At 42.3% G+C, this 20,742-nt stretch overlaps 1 protein-coding gene across 3 annotated transcripts in view; it reads right to left on the bottom strand.

Moving 5' to 3' along the window:
- eif5b (eukaryotic translation initiation factor 5B) overlaps positions 1 to 20,742 on the bottom strand; it is a 127,080-nt gene that overhangs the window by 101,422 nt on the left and 4,916 nt on the right. For 2 of the 3 annotated variants that reach the window (XM_069890998.1, XM_069890995.1), the window contains exons 2-5: positions 17,384 to 17,482; positions 17,153 to 17,243; positions 6,508 to 7,129; positions 3,411 to 3,470 (exon numbers count right to left, since the gene is read on the bottom strand). In XM_069890998.1, the coding sequence (XP_069747099.1) occupies positions 3,411 to 3,470; positions 6,508 to 7,129; positions 17,153 to 17,243; positions 17,384 to 17,482 (872 nt within the window). The remainder of the gene's footprint in view (positions 1 to 3,410; positions 3,471 to 6,507; positions 7,130 to 17,152; positions 17,244 to 17,383; positions 17,483 to 20,742) is intronic. The other variant, XM_069890997.1, reaches the window with a different exon arrangement.

The raw sequence follows: 20,742 nt of genomic DNA, 5'->3' as shown, positions 1-20,742 counted from the left end.
ATACAATACCTATTTCAGGCATTGCCAATACACTTGACAGAGAAATTCTTCAAGGAGTTAAAGAAAATAATAAGGAAATTTTTATGGAAAGGGGGAAACCAAGGATAGCACTAGATAAATTAACAGAATGGTATAAACAAGGAGGCTTACAACTGCCAAACTTTAAAAATTATTATATAGCAGCACAATTAAGATACCTATCAGATTTTTATCAAACAAGGGAAAAGCCAGATTGGACTAGATTAGAACTAGATAAAATAGGGGAGAAGATACCCGAACATATATTATATAAATGGGATGAAAAATTGGTACAACGTAGGAATTCTCCAGTATTACATCATCTGCTCAATATTTGGAAGAAGATTCATGTAGAAAGGAATAAAACAAATTACCAACTACCAAAACTAATACTGACACAAAATCAGCTAATCCCTTTTACAATAGATAACCTTTCCTTTAGAGAATGGGAGAAAAAAGGGATCAAAAGAATAGAAAATTGTTTTTCAGGAAATAGATTATTATCCTTTGAACAAATGAAGGATAAATATAATATAACTCACGATACAGTGTTGGCATACTACCAACTGAAATCCTACTTGAAGGACAAATTGGGAAGCAGTCTGAGGTTACCAGAGGGAAATAATTTTGAATATGTGATTACAGACACAATGATAATCAAAAAATTTATAACATGTATATTAAACTACAAGAAAAGGAGAACGAGGAAACAAATGGTAAAACTAAACAAAAATGGGAACAAGATCTAAACATAAAGATAAAGAAGGAAACATGGGAGAAGTTATGCTCAGGAACTATGAGAAATACAATAAATACGAGGTTACGTATGATACAATATAACTGGATACACAGGCTATATATTACACCTCAAAAGTTAAATAAATGGGACCCAACAGTATCTGACAGATGTTTTCGCCATAAAAAGGAAATGGGAACAACAATTCATGCAATCTGGACATGTGAGAAAGTGAAAAAATTTTGGGAAGATCTAAACCAGATATTAAATAAAATAACAAAAAGCAATATACCAAAAAACCCAGAGATCTTCCTCCTAAGTAACATAAAAAACAAAGAATTTGGACTTGATTTGGATGGTGCACAAAAAAGATTTGTTAGGATAGCCCTAGCTGTAGCAAAAAAATGTATTATGTCATCCTGGAAATTAAAAAATAACTTGAGAATACAATAATGGTATATAGAAATGAATAAATGTAATCCATTAGAAAAAATAACATATAATTTAAGAAATAATATTACAATATTTGAACAAATATGGGAGCCATACATGAAACATAATAGAGAAAACCTACTGGGGACATCTACCACCTAAAATGACAGAAGGAGAAGAGAATGAAAAGAATTGACTCAGTGGAATTTCTTGTTTATTTTTATTGAGTGACAACATTGTTTGACGGGTTTAATGTATCTTAGATTCTGAACTTTAAATGAATGGGAGGGGAGGTAGGGAGGGTGGGATGGGAAGGGGGGGAGAAAACGACACTGTATATATTTGAAAAGGAAAATGTATGTATCTTGATCAATGTGGTTTATACTGTGAAAAATAAAAAAATTTAAAAAAGAAAAAAAAGGAGGCAGATCATCTACTGCTGCAACCTTCTTGTCAAAGAACCCACATAATGTTATTAGAGAAGAAATTTCATGAATTTGACAAAGCATTGAAGGACTGATGATACATTTTCAAATCAGCATGGTCAGTAATTTAGATGAGAATTTGCAGGTGATATCATTCCCATCTGCTGCCCTCTTGTGATAATGTGGATTTGAAAAGTGCAAACTACTGTATACAAATAATTCAAGTGCACTTTGTAAATTGAACTCATTGCAACCACTATGTAGCATTTAGAGAGGAAATAATAGAGGGTGATTGTGAGATGATAATCGAGTTGATTGTTTTGTCTAGGAAGATGTCAGCTTAAGAGTTGGAATCATATCCATCCAGACAAGTGGGAGCATTCAGTCATGCTCCTGCCTTTTGTTTTGTGGAAGATGGAAAGGTTTTGGGGTGTTCATTCATACAATATTTATTATTCACTCATTACAAGATACTCAACCCTGACTTTTTTTTTTAATTATTTTTGTTGTAAATAAACTTATGTGACAGAAACATTGCTTGCCATTGGCTGAACATTGCCTCAGACACTGTTCTTAAAATTTCTCTGATGATGCATGGCGCAAGCATGATTGATCTCAAACTATATGGGTAACTACTGGAGTATTTTCCACCAGATGCCCAATGACTTCACTTTTACAAAAGCATGATATCAAGGGTAATTACTCTCACCTCAGCTCTGGAATTCCACCCTTTGGCCCACAATCAAAGAAAAGCTTTGATGAAGTCTAGAGCTAAGTGCCCAGGAAAAATCAAAACTGGGCATCAATAAATAGTATTTAACCTGCTTTTCGTGAGCAGGGCATACCTAGCCAATTTTTAATGTTGTTGGTAGATGCCAATGTTTTAACTGTAATGAGACAGCTTGTTCTCTGGCTTTATTGCCCTAGTGTATTCATCTGTCCCTGCTATGATGTGGTGTGAATTAAACTGAAGAATGGTCTCTATAATTGAGGGTTTCTTAAGACGAGGCTGAATTGGATCACATATTTGATACTTTCTGCCTCAACTTGGTTGCAAATGCTTCAATATAGTCTCTCCCAATCACATTCTGGACCCACCTTTGTTAAAGATGGGGATGTTCTTAGAGGTACATCCATTTACCTGTTTAATTATCCACCATCATGATAGGAGATTCCAGTGGGACTCTAACTGTAATTTGATCTGACAGTAAGATTACAGAGCTTTATCACATGCATTGTTTTGCTATTTAGTATACACAACATTTGTTGCAACTTCACTCATTTTTCAGTATACTTAGTGCTGCTCCAAACAGTATCTCCACATTCCTTACTGAACTTGATAACGGTAGAGTGAGAAATTTGCTGGGCCACGACATTATAGATTGGGGAAGTTTACATTTCTGCCTCTGTTAATGGTCCATAGAATACCTAGTTTGGAGCTACTGGATCAGCTTTGGAGTTTATTCCAATTATCATGATGTTAGTATTGCACAACATGCATTAAGTATTTCACAAGATTTAGAATGCCCTTAGAGTGAAGATGGAAATTTTACCTACACAAAAACTATGGTACAGTCATCCACCAAAGTTATCATGGTCAAACGCATCTACTATAGGTAGGTAAGTGAGGACAAGATCAAACAGATCTATCTCTTTCATTGGTTTGCTTTCCATCTGCTGCAGGTCCAAACTGGCAACTATGTACTTCAGGACTCAGCCACCAAAGTCAATATTGGTGTTACCAAGTAATTCTTAATAATGGACAATGAAGTAACCCACCCAGAATACATTCTACATACTTGTTACTTTCAGTGCTTCTTCCAAGTGTGGTTCAACATGAAGGGAGCCTTGATTATATGCTGTGGAAAAACAGTAAGTGCTAATCAGGGAGATTTATTATATCTGTGTGACCCAATGCCATAAGACTTTATGAAGTATAGAATCAGTGTTAAGGATTTCAAGGACTTCTACTTCCTTCCTATAAACCACTGCAATACCATTTCTCCAGAGCCTGTCCTGCCAGTGACCCATGGCATATCTAAGGATTGTGATGGAAGAACTTGGCACACTATCTGTAATGTACAATTGCATGAGTACAACCCTGCCAGGCTGTTGTTCCACTAATCAGTGCATTATGATTTGGGATTATCAGCAGGCTTTGTGCTTGAGAAATCTTGATTCACAAATTTGTCTGAGTTTTGCTTTAAAAATTTGACCAAGAGGATTGAAGAATTGAGGAGGACAGGGAAGAAGACATTGGATTTTTAGCAAGGCCTTTGAAAAGTTACTGCACAGTAGGCTAGTTGGAAGGTTGGATCATATGCGGCCCTGGGTGAGCTAGCAAATTGGATACAAAATTTGCTCAGTAATAGGATGGTAGTGGAGAGCTGATTTTCAGTGTGCAAAGACTAAGAGTGTCACAGGAATCTGTTGGATCTATTGTTGTTCTTCAACAATGCCAATATTTTGATAAAAACATAGTTGGGATGATTAGCAAGTTTGTGGATAACACCAAGTTCAATGTTACAATGGATAGCTATGAGGGCTATTTAGGATTGCAACAGGATTGAGAAAGTGGGCCAAGGAATGGCTGATGGAATTTAACTTGGACATTAACAAAGTGTTGCATTTTGGCAGGTTAAACTACAACAGAACCTGCAGAGAAAATGGCAGAATCCTGGAGAATGCAGAGAGCCCTGAAAGCAGCAAACTAGGTAGACAGGGAAGTGAAGGTGTCAGGGCATTGAATATAGAAACTGGGAGGTCATGTAACAAATATATAAGATGTTGGTGAGACCATACTTGGAGAATTACAAACTGTTCTGGTCGCCTAGCTATAGCAAGGATGTCATTAAGCTAGAAAGATTTACAAGGATATTACTGGAACTGAAGGACATGAGCTATCATGAGGCTAAAAAGCTGTAGTTTTCTTCCCTGAAGCATAGGAGGCTGAAAAACATCTTCACATACAAAATCATGAAGAGCATGGAAAAGATAGAATGTGAAATAGAGAGCATGTGAAATAGAGAGCATAGATTTAAGTTGAGGAGAAAGATTTAAAAGGGAATGGAGAGATAACTTGTAACTGTGTGGTAGCTATGTGAAATATATTTCAAGAATCACTGGAATCAGGAATAGTTCAAGAGGACTGGAAAACTGCAAATGTCACCTGACTCTAAGGGAGAGAGGCAAAAGACAGGAAACTATTAGGTCAGTTAACCTTATTTCAATGGTAAGCAGAATTCTGGAGTCTATTATTAAGGATGCAATTTCAGGCACCTGAAAGCATGAGATAAAATAGGTAAAATTCAGCATTGTTTCCTTCAGGGGAGATCTTGCTTGACAAATCTGTTGTGATTCTTTGAGGAAGTAACTAATAGGACAGAAAAAGAGAATCAGTCGATATTGTTTATTTGGAGTTTCAAAAGGTATTTGACAAGAAGCCACACATAAGGATGCTAAATAAGATAGAAGTACATGATATTACGAGAAAGGTACTCGTGTGGATAGAAGATTGTCTAATGCCAGAAGGCAAAGAGTTGGAATAAAGGGAGGCTTTTCTGGCTGGCTGCCAGGGATATGATATTCTGCAGGGGTCAGTGTTGGGTCCACTACTTTTCATGTTGTATGTAAATTATTTAGGTGATGGAATTAATGACTTTGTAGTCCAGTTTGCGGATGATATGAAAAAAGGGCAGGTATTGCAAAGGAATTTGGACAAGTTGGGAAAATGGGCAAAAAAAAAGGCAGATGGAATACAGTGTTGGGAAATGCATGGTCAAGCATTTCGGTAGAAGGAATAAAGAAGTAGACTATTTTCTAAATTGGGGGAAAACTTGGAAAGCAGAGGTTGAAAGGGATTTAAGAGCCCTCGTGCAGGATCTCCTAAAGGTTAAATTGCAGGTTGAGTCAGCAGTATATTAGCATTCCTTTTGGGAGGTCTGGAATATAAACACCAATATATGATGCACTGGAGTATTCCAAGCAATTTTGGGCCCCACACCTAATGAAGGTTGTGCTGATGTTAGAAAGGGTCCAGAGAAGGTTTAGGAGAATGATCCCAGGAATGAGGGAGGAGCACTGTACTCACTGAAGTTTAGAAGGATGGTTGGGGCTGGGGGGTTGGATCTAATCAAAACTTTCTAAATATTGAAAGTCTGAATGAAGTAGGAGAGATATTTCCAGTGGTGGAGTGTTTGGGACCACAGCGCACAACTTCAGAATAAAAAGTCATCCCTTTAAAACAAAGATGATGAGGTTTATTCAGCCAGAGAATTTGTTGCTAAGGATGGCTGCGGAGGCCAAGTTATTGGATATATTTAAAGCAGAGGTTGATAGATTCATTATTGGTTACAGGAAGAAGGCAGAAGAACATAGGATTGTAAAATATCCAATAACTATACAGCTCACCAACTTCACCTACAGGTTCTGCCCTCTGGGCTCCAACTTCTACAATTCCTTCTGCCACCAAATCTTTTCCACACATTTCTCCACTTTCCAGACCCTCTTTAAAATATACCTCTAACCAAATTTTCAGACTCTCTGCCTAATATTTATTTGGTTTAATATCATTTTTTTTCCAATTTGATTACATTCAGATTGATTTTCTATAATGGTTAATATTCCAATGATTCCATATTAAAATTTGAAGAAGAATGATGGGAGAAATTGATATAAATTGAAAAGGTAGTGAGAGGGCAGACAGCATACAGGTTACGACACATCATCATCCTCTCACATTCATCGATCTAATTTATTTTCTGAATCTCATTTGTTATTTCCAATTTATCTCTCTATAGAGGTTTCCAGTATCTGCCTGCAACTTTTTTTTAAATATTACTTCACGTGCCATTTTGTGTTTGTAACCGATTTATGAACTATCGGGAAAAAAAATACCTTCAGCACCTCCGGTGTTATCAACTCCTTTAGCCTCAGCAATTGGAATAACATTTGCTTTTTCAGCTTCTTTTTTAGAAGCAGATTCAATGGTATCTTTTTGAAGCTCGCTTTCCCTTCTCTGTCGCTCAGCATCGTCCTTCTCTTTCTGTTTTCGAAGCTTGGCTTTTTCCTCTTCCCGCTTCTTGCGTTCCCTTTCTTTCTTTTCTGCTTTTTTTTGAGCAGCTGTTTTCAGTTTAAATGCAGAGTCTCCTGTATCCTCTTCATCACTTTCGCCTTTCTTAAGACCATCACTTTTTTGGTTTTTCTTTTCCTTCTTGTTTTGAGTAAACTCATCAGGCTCTTCGTCACTAAGTTTAAGTGAATTTTCTTGATTTTTTGCTTCAATTTCCTCACTTTCAGAAAAATACAGCTTTTGCAGAAGTTTCTGGTTCTTCTTATTAGTCTTTTTACCCAATTCATCATCATCAGATGGATCAGATTTCTGCTTCTGACCCATGACTTTTCCTAGTCCCATCTCATCATGTTCTATGTCATCATCATCAAAACTTTGGCTTTTCAGATCCTTTTTCTTCTTGTCTTTTCTATTGACTGCTTCAGGTTCAGTATCTTTTTCTTCTTTCTAAAAAATATTTAAATAGAATCAATACAATGTTACAGATCCAAAGGACCCCAAAACCCAGCAGCAATTGAAATTCACCAAAACAAATGGTTACTTAAACAAAAGTTGCTTTTAATTTTCTTTAAATATAAAAACAGGATCAAATTTTAACTTATTACTATTAACTTAACCCCTTCAAATTCTAGGCGCACATGCATGCAATGTGTAGATGATCAGGAAAGTTCTTTGATTTACAATCCAATTTCACTTCTCACTTCTCCAAGTTCACTGGTATCAGGCAATTCTTATGCTGTGCACAGAAATTAATATTTATGAATTTTCATCAATCAGTCTCTCGCTCTCGCTCTCGTTCCGGAGCCAGCTGCGGGTGTGTGCGAAGTGACATTCAGGTGCCTAAAAGGTCCACAGCAGGGAGAGGCGGGTCAGGGTTCTCTGCTTTCAGGTGGCCTCCCAACATCCGCATTCGGGCAGCTTTACATTGGGGTATTCTGGCTTCTGTTTGCAAAACCAAAACTCCTCGTAGGGCTAACCCAATCCTCAAAAGATCTTTATCAGCTCTTGAGCCCAGACTCTTCCATTTGCACCTGCTTTAGAAATTCTTTAGCAAAGCAGTCTCATTGTCTTTGCAAAGGTACTGGTGCTCGAGTGTCCAGCTGAGCAAAGCTCTTGCATTTTAAATCATATCTCTTTTGTGAATTGTTAATGTCTGTTTGTGAAGTGACCTACTCTCTAAACCCCCCCCCCCCACAATCTATTTCTTTTAAAGACATATTTATACATAAAATATTGTAGCAGCCCACTGCCACAGCAATCGGTCCGGCGCTCTGGGTGGTGGGCGCAACCAAAAGCCGGCAGACCATACAGCAGCACTGGCCCCAGCAAACTAATTGGCGCACAAATGGCGAAGGCAGCATAAGGGCCAGTGACAGAAAAATGGCGCTAGTCCCCCATGCACAACCAACAGACAGGGACAGCGCGCAGGAAAAAAGGTATTATGTGGGAATTTACCCATGTGCGGGAAATCCGCTTTTGTGATGCAGGTAGCTTAGTCAGAAAAAGTGGGAAACCCAGGAACGCGAACAATATAAAAGTCAGGCTTGAGCCCCCAATAAACTAGACTTATACCTGACTACACTCCTGTATGTCTCTTTCTTCCAAGCAGCATGCAGCTACAGTCGGTGACCCAACAGTTAAGATGGCATCTAAATCCAATGATGAGCAAGCCGACAGCAGCTCCCACAATCACCTTCAAGCTGCCGACCTTCTGGACAAATCAGCCACGTGTGTGGTTTGACCAGGCTGAGACACAGTTTCAGATCTGACAGATCACAGTGGAGTCCACCCGTTACTATCATGTGGTCAGTGCCCTGAACCAGGACACAGCCAGCTGGGTGGCCAACTTCATCCAAGAGCCCCCTTTAGAAGGCGTCTACACTACCTTAAAGGACTTACTAATTGAGACCTTCAGGCTTTTACTGCGCAAGAGAGGGGCACATCTGCTCCACTGAATGGGCTAGGGGCCTGGCCCCTATCGGCTCTAATGAATAAGATGCTGGCCCTCCTTGGAAAGTATGAGCCCTACATCATGTTTAAGCAGGCATTCCTGGAGCAACTGCCCGAGGACATCAAACTACTTCTGGCAGACTCCGACTTCAGCGACCCACGGAATAATCGCAGCACAAGCAGACATTCTGTGTTAAAAGAAAAGTGCACAGCGTCCGTAGGGCTCGTTGCTATACCCCGCAGCCAGACCCATGCAGATCTGCCAAAGGAACAACAGCCCCAAAGAGGAGGTAATCCCAATGGCAAGTGGAGTTTCTACCACCAGAGATGGGGTTTCGGAGCCCAACGATGCAGACTGCCATGCAAGTTCAAGGGAAATGCCGGGACCAGCCGTTGCTAATGGCCACGACAGCTGGCCAACAAGATAGCCTCTTGTACGTGGGACCGCCAGTCTGGATGGTGATTCCTCATGGACACAGGAGCAAAGGTCAGCGTCCTGCCCCCGTTGAGACAGGACACCAGAAACAGGCAGGTGAGCCCCATGCTGAGGGTTGCCAACAACAGCATGATCAAGACCTATGGTACATGCAAGGTCCAACTGCAGTTGGGAGCCAGCCTCTTCTCGCAGGTGTTCTTGCTGGCCACAGTGGAACAGCCGCTCCTCAGGGCAAGCTTTCTGCATGCCCATAGCCTGCTCATGGACCTTAAGGGTCGGAGATTGGTCCACACAAAGACTTTCTAAACCTTCCCCCTCAAGGACACCAAGCTTCAAACACCCCATCTGGACTCTACACAGCGATCCACAGATAAATACGCCAAAATCTTGGCAGAGCTCCTGGCAGTGCTCAACCCCAATTCTCCATGGCGATGCCCTGACACGGAGTACAACATCACATCTTTACCCAAGGTCCATGCACGAACAAGACTACTTTCCCCGGAGAAGCTCCAGTGGCAAAGGAGGAATTCAAGAAATTGTAAGAGCTTGGCATAGTATGGCAGTTAGGCAGCCCATGGCCTTCTCCCTTGCACATGGTGCCCAAGCCATTGGAGGTTGGAGACCATGCGGCGACTACCGTCATCTCAACAAGGCCACAATGCCAGATTGATACCCCATGCCACACATCCAGGACTTTGTGGCCAACTTGTATGGGGAAAACATCCTTTCCAAAGTGGACCTCATGTGTAGATATCATCAGATCCCCATACACCTCGATGACATCCCTAAGACTGCCATCATCACCCCGTTTGGCCTGTTCGAATTCCTGAGCATGCCATTCAGGTTGAAGAATGTCGCACAGACCTTCTAGCGGCTGATGGATGCGGTGGGCCGAGACCAAGATGGCACCTTCATCTACTTGGACGACATCCTCGTGGCGAGCAGGGACCGACAAGATCACTAGGTGCACCTTCGCAATCTCTACACCAACTGAGTGAATTCGGACTGACGATCGACCCAGCCAAATACCAGTTTGGGTTGGAGACCAAGGAAGGGGCCACACCACTACCCAGCAAGGTGGAGATCATCCGGAAGTTTCCTAGGCCCAACACGACTAGGGGACTACAGGAGTTCGTGGGGATGATCATATTCTACCACAGGTTCATCCCTGTGGCCGCCCGGATCATGTGGCCCTTGTTCACCCAGATGGTGGGCAAGGCAAAGAACATAACGTGGGACGAGGAGTCAGCAGAGGAGGCATTCTTTTTGACGGACCCTAGGGCAGACACCCCAAAGGCCCTGACAGTGAACGCCTCAGGAATGGCGATCGGCTGATATCTGGAGCAGCAGATTGAAGTGAGTTGGCGACCGCTGGCTTTCTTCAGCAAACACCTGCGACCTCTAGAAATGAAGTACAGCACTTTTGACAGAGAGCTGCTGGTGCTGTATTTGGCCATCCACCACTTCAGGAACTTTCACGAGGGTCTTCATAGACCACAAGCCCCTGACTTTTGCTTGGCCAAGATCTCAGACCCCTGGTCAGCCTGCCAGCAGCATCACCCATCTTACATCTCAGTGTACACCACAGATGTAAGGCACATCTTCGGCAAGGATAACGTGGTGGTCAACACTTTGTCCAGACAGTATCCACACGCTATCGAAGGGAGTGGATTTCGTAGCACTGGCAAAGGCACAGAGATGCCCCAGTACAGGACAGCCATATCGGGACTGCAACTCCAGGATATCCCAGTCGGCACTGGTAAACCGCCCTCCCATGTGACGTGGCCACCGGCCAGATCAGACCTATCGTCCCAGCGGCTTGGAGATGATAGGTTTTCAATTCCATCCATAGGCTGGATCACCCATCCATCAGGACCACGGTCTGGCTGGTAGCCAGCAAATATGTATGGCATGGATTATGAAAACAGGTCAGTGAGTGGGCAAAGGCGTGCATACATTCCAAACAGCCAAGGTGCAGCGGCATACTAAGACCCCATCTCAGCACTTTGAGCCCACAGAGCGAAGGTTCAACCACGTCTACTTGGACATGGTGGGACCCCTACCAGTATCCCAGGGTTTCCGCTACCTGTTCACAATGGTCGACCGCTTCACCAGGTGGCTGGAAGCAGTCCCGCTGGCGGACATATCTACAACCTCATGCGCCAGAGCCCTCATCTACTCCTGGATGGCATGGTTCAGTACACCATCCCACATTACATCAGACAGAGGGGCCCAGTTCACCTCCAGCCTGTGGTCCGATCTCTCCAGCCGATGGGGCACCAAGCTGAACCACACAATGGCCTATCACCCACAGTCAAATGGGCTGGTGGAGCACTTCCACAGGCACCTTAAAGCTGCGCTCATAACCAGAATGAAAGGACCTAACTGGGTAGATGAGCTACCATGGGCACTGCTGGGTATCCACACAGCACCCAAGGAGGACCACAACACCTCTTTGGCCAAACTCATCTACTGAGCTCCACTGGTGGTCCCAGGGGTATTCCTAGTCTCCAGGTGGACAGCTGGACTTCACAGCAACTCTCTTCTGTAAACTACGGGAAAGAGTCGGCAACCTGGCCCCAACTCCACCTGCCAGGCACGGACACACGAGGACCAACATACCCAAAGACCTGCAGAACTGAGAATGTTTTCATTCACATGGGCCCCCACTATCCACCACTGCAGAGGCCATTCGAGGGTCCATTCCAGGTCGTCCATAACAATGGAGACATGTTCGAGCTGGAGGTCGGAGGCAAGACAGAGGTCTTCACCATGGACAGGTTAAAGCTGGCACACCTGGACCCAACCAGTGCACCCACTCAAGATGCCAGCACCACATAAAAGAGGCAGGCCACCGAAAATTGCAGAGACACTGCCTCAGGGCACCAAGGACAATACCGCTGGTTTGGAGGGGGGGGGGGTGGTGGTCGTGGTCGTGTAGTGGCCCACCACTGCGGCAATCGGGCTGGTGCTCTGAGCGGAGAGCGCAACCAAAAGCCAGCAGACCGCACAGCAGCACTGGCCCCAGCAAGCGAATTGGCGCACAAATAGCGAAGGCAGCGTAAGGGCCAGCGACCCAAAAATGGTGCTGGTCCTGCTGCATAGCCAATAGACAAGGGCAGTGTGAGGGGAAGTAGGTATTGTTATGTAGGAATGTACCTGCTTTTGTTATGCGGGTCGTTACTTCAGCAAAAAGAGGAAACAGCAGGAACACGAACAGTATAAAAGTCAGGCTTGAGCCCCCAATAAACCACAGCTACACCTGACTACACTTGTGTCTGTGCCTTTCTTCCAAGTAGCATGCAGCTACAATAACCCATAACAAAAAAAAATTGTTTTATTCCAGAAAAGGAAAATTGAAAACTACGCAGCACAATGCAACTCATTTGATAAAACTGCAAGGGGAGGGGTGTGTCAAAATAACACTTTTGGTTAAAATTGTATTTGGTGTAATTGAAGCTTCATTATTTCAAACCTGCAAGTCACATGTTTTTTTTTAACCTATTAATTGCCTTTAATCTACGTCGAAGGAAAATTCAGTGTTTTTACAGAGGTGGTTTGTGGGGGGGGGGGTGGGGGGTAGGTGGAGATGTTGGGGTGGTGGTGTTGGGAAGGGTGTGGAGGGACACAGGAAAAAGGTATGCAATTTTTCTGCAAGTCCACTAAAGCTTAATTTATAACTGAAAATCAAAAATAAAATTACACAAGCTGGATTTCCAAAGAAAAAATGCAGAAAGTACTCAGCACGTTATGCAGCGGGAATGCGAAACAGAGTTAACTTTTCAAGGTGAAGATCATTCATTACAACTGCGAAAAAGAGAGAAAAAAATTTAGTTTTAGATACAGTTAGGGTGGGGTGAGTTGGGCCAAGGGTGTCACAAGGATAAATAGTACATGTGTACAAATATTTTAATATGGATGCAAAACCTAGCTGGTCAACTCTTAAAGATGCATCTCTGAGCAAGTTTCACATCAAGGTTTTGAATGTGCTCGGGGGAGTCACGTGATGGAGTAGTGGCCGGACGGTGAACTCCAGCCCTCTCCAGAAAAGTCGGGAAAAACAAAGGAAAACACAAAGGCACAGAAATAAAAGTTACAGAAAAGTGAGTATAAAGGTGGAAAGAAGATGGCGACAAAAAAAGAAAAATCAAAATCAACGGTAAGAAGAGAGGAAGAGAAGACAACGGAGGAAAAAGGTGAAGGCCTTACCTGTCCGAAGAGGCCCGCTGCGGAGAGAGAAATCCGCTCCCTCAGGTCGGTAAATAATGGACTACAAAAATGGCTCGCTGAGCCGAGTAAAAGTGCGCAACCGCGCATGAAAAAAAACACACCGACGGGAGGGGGGACCAGCTGGGGAGTCAATCTCCACAGCCGGCAACGACAGCTGCAGAACACCTGCAGCAAGAAGAGACCACAGAAGACAATGGAAACAAGAAAGAAGAGAAGAAAAGGGCAACAAAGAAACAACAGATGGCCAACCCAGAGGAAGAAGAAGAGGAAGAGGAAGAGTACAGTGAAATAGAAGAAGAAAAGAAAGGCAAGATAAAGGAGGTACTTTCTCTTATTAAGGGATACATGGAGTCATTTAAAGAATGGCAAACACAGGAATTTAATGATTTAAGAAAAAGAATAAACAACACAGAAGAGAAAATGAATAAAATAGATATGACCTTAACAGAAATGGGAAAGAAAATGGACAAGATGGAAGAGCGGGCAGTAGCAGCAGAAATGGAGGTAGAAGACTTAAAAAAGAAATTGGAGGAATCTAATAAAAAAAATAAAGAGACACAAGAACTACTAGCTCAAAAAATAGATACAATGGAAAATTATAACAGAAGAAATAACATAAAGATAGTGGGCCTTAAGGAAGATGAAGAAGGCAAGAATATGAGGGAGTTTATAAAAGAGTGGATCCCTAAGACCCTAGGATGTCCAGAACTACAGCAAGAAATGGAAATAGAAAGGGCACATAGAGTATTGGCCTCTAAACCACAATCACAACAAAAACCAAGATCTATTGTAGTAAAATTCCTAAGATATACTACAAGAGAAAAGGTACTGGAGAAGACAATGGAAAAAGTAAGAGAGGGCAACAAACCACTGGAGTATAAAGGGCAAAAAATCTTCATTTATCCAGATATAAGTTTTGAACTCCTAAAGAAGAGAAAAGAGTTCAATACAGCAAAGGCGATTTTATGGAAGAAAGGGTATAAATTTATACTAAAGCATCCAGCTGTATTGAAAATATTTATTCCAGGACAACAAAACAGACTATTCTCGGATCCAGAAGAAGCACGAAAATTTGCAGAACAATTACAAAAATAGACTGAGGGATGAAGACGGGTAATGAGAGTAAAAATGATCACGATTGATATGTATGTGGGTAAAGACAAAAATAGACTGAGGGATGAAGACGGGTAATGAGAGTAAAAATGATCACGATTGATATGTATGCGGGTAAAGAGGTATAAGAGTGAATAGAGACAATGTGCATACGTGAATGTATCTGTACTTAGAGGAAAATATAGATAGTATAGACAAGAATTAATAAGGGAAGGTAATGGAATAGAGAGAATAAGGAGGGAATTAAAAGAGTGACCTTTGTGACATATGAAAAGTGAAATCTTTTCTGGGGGGGGCTGGGTGGGGGGAAATAGCGGTCACTGCAAAATCAATTGACGCTTGCGAGTGGATTCGCAAATCCAAATGGAGAGGGGAGATGTGGTTGTCCGACAAGGGATAAAGGACAACTCAGGAGGGGAAGGGGAGATTGGGGATAAAGAAGATAGAAATAGGAGAATAAGGAAAATGTTGGATGTTGTAGGAATGTTGTCTTATAAAGAGTTGAAAATAAGAAAACAGAAATGGAAAAGGAGGAAAGGTAATGATGGAAAAACGGAAAGAGAAGATAAACAAAATATAAAATGGCTACGCTGAACTATATGACTTTAAATATTAATGGAATACATAACCAAATTAAAAGGAAGAAACTACTAAATTTAAATGAATAAATGTATTCCATTAGAAAAAATAACATATAGGCTAAGAAATAATATTGAAATATTCGAACAAGTATGGGAGCCTTACATTAAATACAATAGCGAAAACCTACCGGGGACAAACATTACCTAAGTTGATGGAAGGAGAAGGAAAGAAAAGAATGGACTCAGTAGAATTTCTGGTGTATTTTTGTTGAATGACAACATTGTCTGACTGGCTATATGCAACCTAGATTGTATACCTAAAATGGATGAGAGGGGGGTTGGGGGGGTGGCTTGGGAGGAGGGAGGGGGGGGGGAGAAAAAGTCACTGTATATGTGTGAAAAAGAAATAGTGTATATCATGGCTAATGTGATTTATGGTGTGAAAAATAAAAAATTTAAAAAAAAAAAAGGTTTTGAATGTGCTCCTCTAAAATTATAAATCTTGATCTATGTGGAATCCTTTTATCCTGACAAGTTGCCTACTTTCAGATTACAGCATAACGTCCTATGATTAACCAGTTCCAGGTAGTCCCAGTCAGGTTAGAAGTGACTTTCATGAAAGAAAATGATAAATACATGAAAAAGAACAAAAATACAAGGCCATGGAAAAAAAGCTGGGAGGTGGAGAGTGGTATTAGATCTCTTTTTCTTTGGCTTGGCTTCGCGGACGAAGATTTATGGAGGGGGTAAAAAGTCCACGTCAGCTGCAGGCTCGTTTGTGGCTGACCAGTCCGATGCGGGACAGGCAGACACGATTGCAGCGGTTGCAAGGGAAAATTGGTTGGTTGGGGTTGGGTGTTGGGTTTTTCCTCCTTTGCCTTTTGTCAGTGAGGTGGGCTCTGCGGTCTTCTTCAAAGGAGGCTGCTGCCCGCCAAACTGTGAGGCGCCAAGATGCACGGTTTGAGGCGTTATCAGCCCACTGGCGGTGGTCAATGTGGCAGGCACCAAGAGATTTCTTTAGGCAGTCCTTGTACTTTTTCTTTGGTGCACCTCTGTCACGGTGGCCAGTGGAGAGCTCGCCATATAATACGATCTTGGGAAGGCGATGGTCCTCCATTCTGGAGACGTGACCCATCCAGCGCAGCTGGATCTTCAGCAGCGTGGACTCGATGCTGTCGACCTCTGCCATCTCGAGTACCTCGACGTTAGGGGTGTGAGCGCTCCAATGGATGTTGAGGATGGAGCGGAGACAACGCTGGTGGAAGCGTTCTAGGAGCCGTAGGTGGTGCCGGTAGAGGACCCATGATTCGGAGCCGAACAGGAGTGTGGGTATGACAACGGCTCTGTATACGCTTATCTTTGTGAGGTTTTTCAGTTGGTTGTTTTTCCAGACTCTTTTGTGTAGTCTTCCAAAGGCGCTATTTGCCTTGGCGAGTCTGTTGTCTATCTCATTGTCGATCCTTGCATCTGATGAAATGGTGCAGCCGAGATAGGTAAACTGGTTGACCGTTTTGAGTTTTGTGTGCCCGATGGGTAATGGCCTCCATCTGTGCTTCAACCAATTTGATACAGTGCATTTAAATTGTTCTCTGCTCACAGAATCTGTACAACATGCTCCTCATAGATGGAGACAACCTTCCCCCCCCCTCCAAAAAAAGGCAATGAGAATAGTTTATTTTGGAGTTCAATGCATGCAGGGGATGTAATCAGTGCCAACCAGGTTAGTAGTTACTGCCCACCTTCAACTGCCTTCAAATTTCTGTGGAAAGGATATATGTCATTCAATTCTACAGTATTATTAGACAGAGAATGCTTACATTTTAGCCCTTCAATGAAAGAATGGCAATATATTTCCAAATCCAGATGTGGATTTTGGTAGCCCTGTCAACAGGTCAGTAGGATTCAAGAGTTTGGAAATAGTTGAAGACCTGGCTGGCCACTGCTGTTTATCTTATTGGTCAGACAAACTGAAACCACTCTGCAATGATTGTAGATGGTTTTAAGATTTTGAGAACTCTGCAATCTTCATGATAGATAACGCATAATCTTCCAACACAAAAATTATCAGTGAAGTTTAGTTACATTATTTTTTTTATATCATCGCTGCACATCAGAAAGGTTCAAACAGGAAATATCCAAATCAAAAAGATGAACATTTACTTTTGCTGAAGATTTAGCTGCCTCTTTAGGATCTTTTTTCCCTTGGGGCTCTAGAGACAACTCTTCAAGTTCTTTCAGGATATCATCTTCCCTGGAATGCGAGAACAGAAGGAAAACCAAGATATTTACATAAATGTAAAAATAAAATCACAAAAATACCAAACATCATGACCTGTTTTTGCACTGTAAATGGTTATATGGTTATAAAAGAAAATACAAATTCATATTTACTCAAATTCTTTCTTTTTCTTCTTTTTGCCTCCAGCTTTAGGTTTGGGAGCTCCTGCTCCCTCAATCTCTGCTGCCAAAGCATCAATGTCATCTTTGGCACTGGAAATAAAAATATACAAATTAAAAATCATTCAGGACAGATGCAATGGGATGTGCAGGGGTAAAGCTTTGATTCCATAGATTGATACCAAAATCCAAAAATGTTTAAATTGAGTGATTTTGAAAAAGTAAGTAGGGAGATAATATTGCTTCTGGGCATGCAGTATTCAGAGTCAACTATTCAAAATCCTCTAAATGAGGAAAGTTAAAAAAACATATGGTGTGAAAGACTCTTGTGAATCTTTACTGCACCCTCTCTAGCTTCAGAGTATCTTTCTTTTAGTGTGGTGACCAGAACTGCATACCATTCTCAAAATACTGTCTAATTAATATTTTGTATAACTGTAACATGACACCCCAATAATTCAAATCAACACCATGGCCAAATAAAGACAATCACTCTCTTCACCAGCCTATCTAATGGTGTTGCCACTGTATTAGGTTCAGACACACACATTATAAAAATGACCTCAGCCTGGAGTCGCGTTCATGGCTTACTTTATTTTACCATACACTTAGTGAATATCTACATGCGCGGCTTTTCCCTGCTAGTCCAGAGACTCTCTATCCAAGATGCGGAAGTCCTGATCCATGAAGTCATCGGCATGTTCTATCTCCCACCAATAGTGTTACATCTAAGCCCCCTTATCTGTGGCTTCACCCGGTACAGTTAACTTTACGCATTCTGATACAAATACACATACAACATTTACAATATACAAGTCTTTCTTGACTGGGTGTTTTACAGTCTCTAAGATGTCTTTATTTCTCATCCAGACCTCGTTCTTATTATGCCAGGTGAACTCTGTTTCAGTTGACAGAGTCTCTGAACCTGCCTTTGCAGGAGAATGGCCTTTCCAGCCCATTCTCTTGTTGCTTTTCACCTGGAGACTCTGGTAAGGGAATGAGATGTTGATGATTATTTCTCAGTGTCCCTTGTGGTCCGCTACCCACGTACAACCATGGACTGTGCCACATAGGCTGTGGTCCATGATGCTGTCTTGCATCGGAGATCCACACCTCATCTCCTGTTGCCAGTTTTTCCAGGTCACTTGTTCTGTGTCTCTCATTACACCACTTCACATTCTTACACCTCTTTTCACTCTCCTCATTCTGGAGTTGTAGCAGGTCTGAGAGTTCTGGCTGCATCCTCTCTGGTAGGTTTGGTACAGTCGTGCGAAGGTGATGTCCCATTAGCAATTGGGCTGAACTGTAGCCATTGCTCAGAGGTGTGGCTCTGTACACCAATAGTGCATGGTAAGGGTCTTTTGCTTTCTTGAGCAGGTACTTCACTGTTTGTACTGCTCGCTCTGCCTCACCATTGATTTGTGGATACTTAGGGCTACTGGTCACATGCTTGAACCCGTAATCCGCTGCGAAGGCTTTCATGTTTTGTCCAGAGAACTGTGGACCGTTGTCTCTTACTAACGTCTCTGGAATGCCATGCCATGCAAACATCAATTTTTTTTAATGAAAAATTACATCGGTAGTTCATGTTAGGTTGAGTTGTGCTATTTCTATGAATCTAGAGAAACAGTCCACCACAAATAAGTATGTGGTCTCTCCAAGAGTGAATAAGTCTGCGCCAAGCTTTTGCCATGGCCTGTCAGGGAATTTACTCGGCATCAACAGTTCTCTTACGTTTGTCCTTCCCTGGATGCACTCTCAAGACAATCTTACTTATTTGATTACTCAGACCTGGCCACCACACTGTTTGATTGGCACGTTCCTGGCACTTTACAACCCCCTGGTGGTCCTTGGGTATTTTTTCGTACTTTGTTCCGCATGTTAGCTGGAATAACTAATCTCATAACACGCAGGAGTAATCCTTAGAACAGCCCTCTCTTGCCAGTAGTGTTTGATTGGTCTTTGTAACTGGTTTCTGTCAGGCCAGCCTCCAGTGCAGTATTTCATGACCTGTGCGCACACACTGTCAGCGGATAGTTGCTCTCGGAGCTGTCAGGTATCTGTCGCTTGTTGGGAGGTTTTCCATCACCGTCTCTACATAAATACGGTGTCCTCCATGCGGTCTTTGTCAGCACTCATTGTTCTGTCTTGTAGTGGGGACAGAGAGAGTGTATCCACAGTTGTGAGGTTCTTCCTAGGTGTGTGTGAGATAATGTATGAGTATTTCAACAGCCTCATCCTGAACCTCTGTATCTGTGGCGGCAGCGAATCCAGCGCTTGCCCACCTAGCAGACTCACAAGTGGTTTGTGGTCAGTCTCTAACTTGAACTGTAATCTCAAAATAAAATCATTGAATCTCTTGCAAGCCCAAGTCAGTGCTGATGCCTCTTTTTCCAGCTGAGCGTACTGTTGCTCTGTTTTTGTTAGCGATCTGGAAACATAAGTGACTAGTGACCAATTGTCTCCCTCCTTCTGTAGTAATACTGCTCTCAATCATATATAATGAAGCATCAGCTGATATTTTCAGTTGCCTATTTGGATCAAACAATTGAAATACTGGTGTGGATGATAACTCTCACTTGGGATTACTAAATGTCCTCTGTTGTTCATGTCCCCAGCTCTACTGCTTTTTCTTGGACAACAGATCCCTCAGTGGTTTGTCCTTTTCAGCCAGGTTTGGTATGAACTTCCCTAATTGCTTCACCATGCCAAGGAAACTTCTGAGCTCACTAATGTTTGTCAGCTCCTTCATGTCCTGCGCAGCTCTTGTCTTGTCTGGGTCTGGTCTCATACTATCTGCTGAGATGATGTTCCCCAGAAATTTCAATGCCTTCTTCCAAACTCACACTTTGCAAAGTTGAGAGTGACCCCTGCCTTTCCTGCAAGTTCTAGGACTGTATGGACCCTCACGTCGTGTTGGTCCTTCGTGGTCCCCCAAATTGGGATATCATCCATGTGGCAGACAACTCCTTCCAGGCCTGCGGTAACCTTGGTCACCATTCTGTTCTAGAAGTGTTCAGGGGCAGAGGAGATGCCAAAGGGTAGGCGGTTGAAATAGTAACACCCGAAGGGCGTGTTAAATGTTGTGTAAAGAGCTGACTCTTTGGACAAAGGAATTTGCCAAAGTCTCATGTTCACATCCATCTTGGTAAAATATTGTGCACCAGTGAGTATGCCTAAGGTGTGATCCACCGAAGGAAGTATAAACTTTTCTCTGCACACTGATCCATTCAAGGGTGTGAGTGAACATCTTTATTCTTTTTCTGTGCTATCACCATGCCACAACACCATTCTGTAGGGTCCTCTATGTGGCTGATAACTCCAAGCTTCTCCATTCTTTCAAGCTCTCTCTT

Source organism: Narcine bancroftii, chromosome 7 (genome assembly GCF_036971445.1).
Source record: "Narcine bancroftii isolate sNarBan1 chromosome 7, sNarBan1.hap1, whole genome shotgun sequence".
NCBI lineage: Eukaryota > Metazoa > Chordata > Chondrichthyes > Torpediniformes > Narcinidae > Narcine > Narcine bancroftii.
Note: the sequence above shows the minus strand (reverse complement) of the source record. Positions and strands in the feature narration are given on the sequence as shown.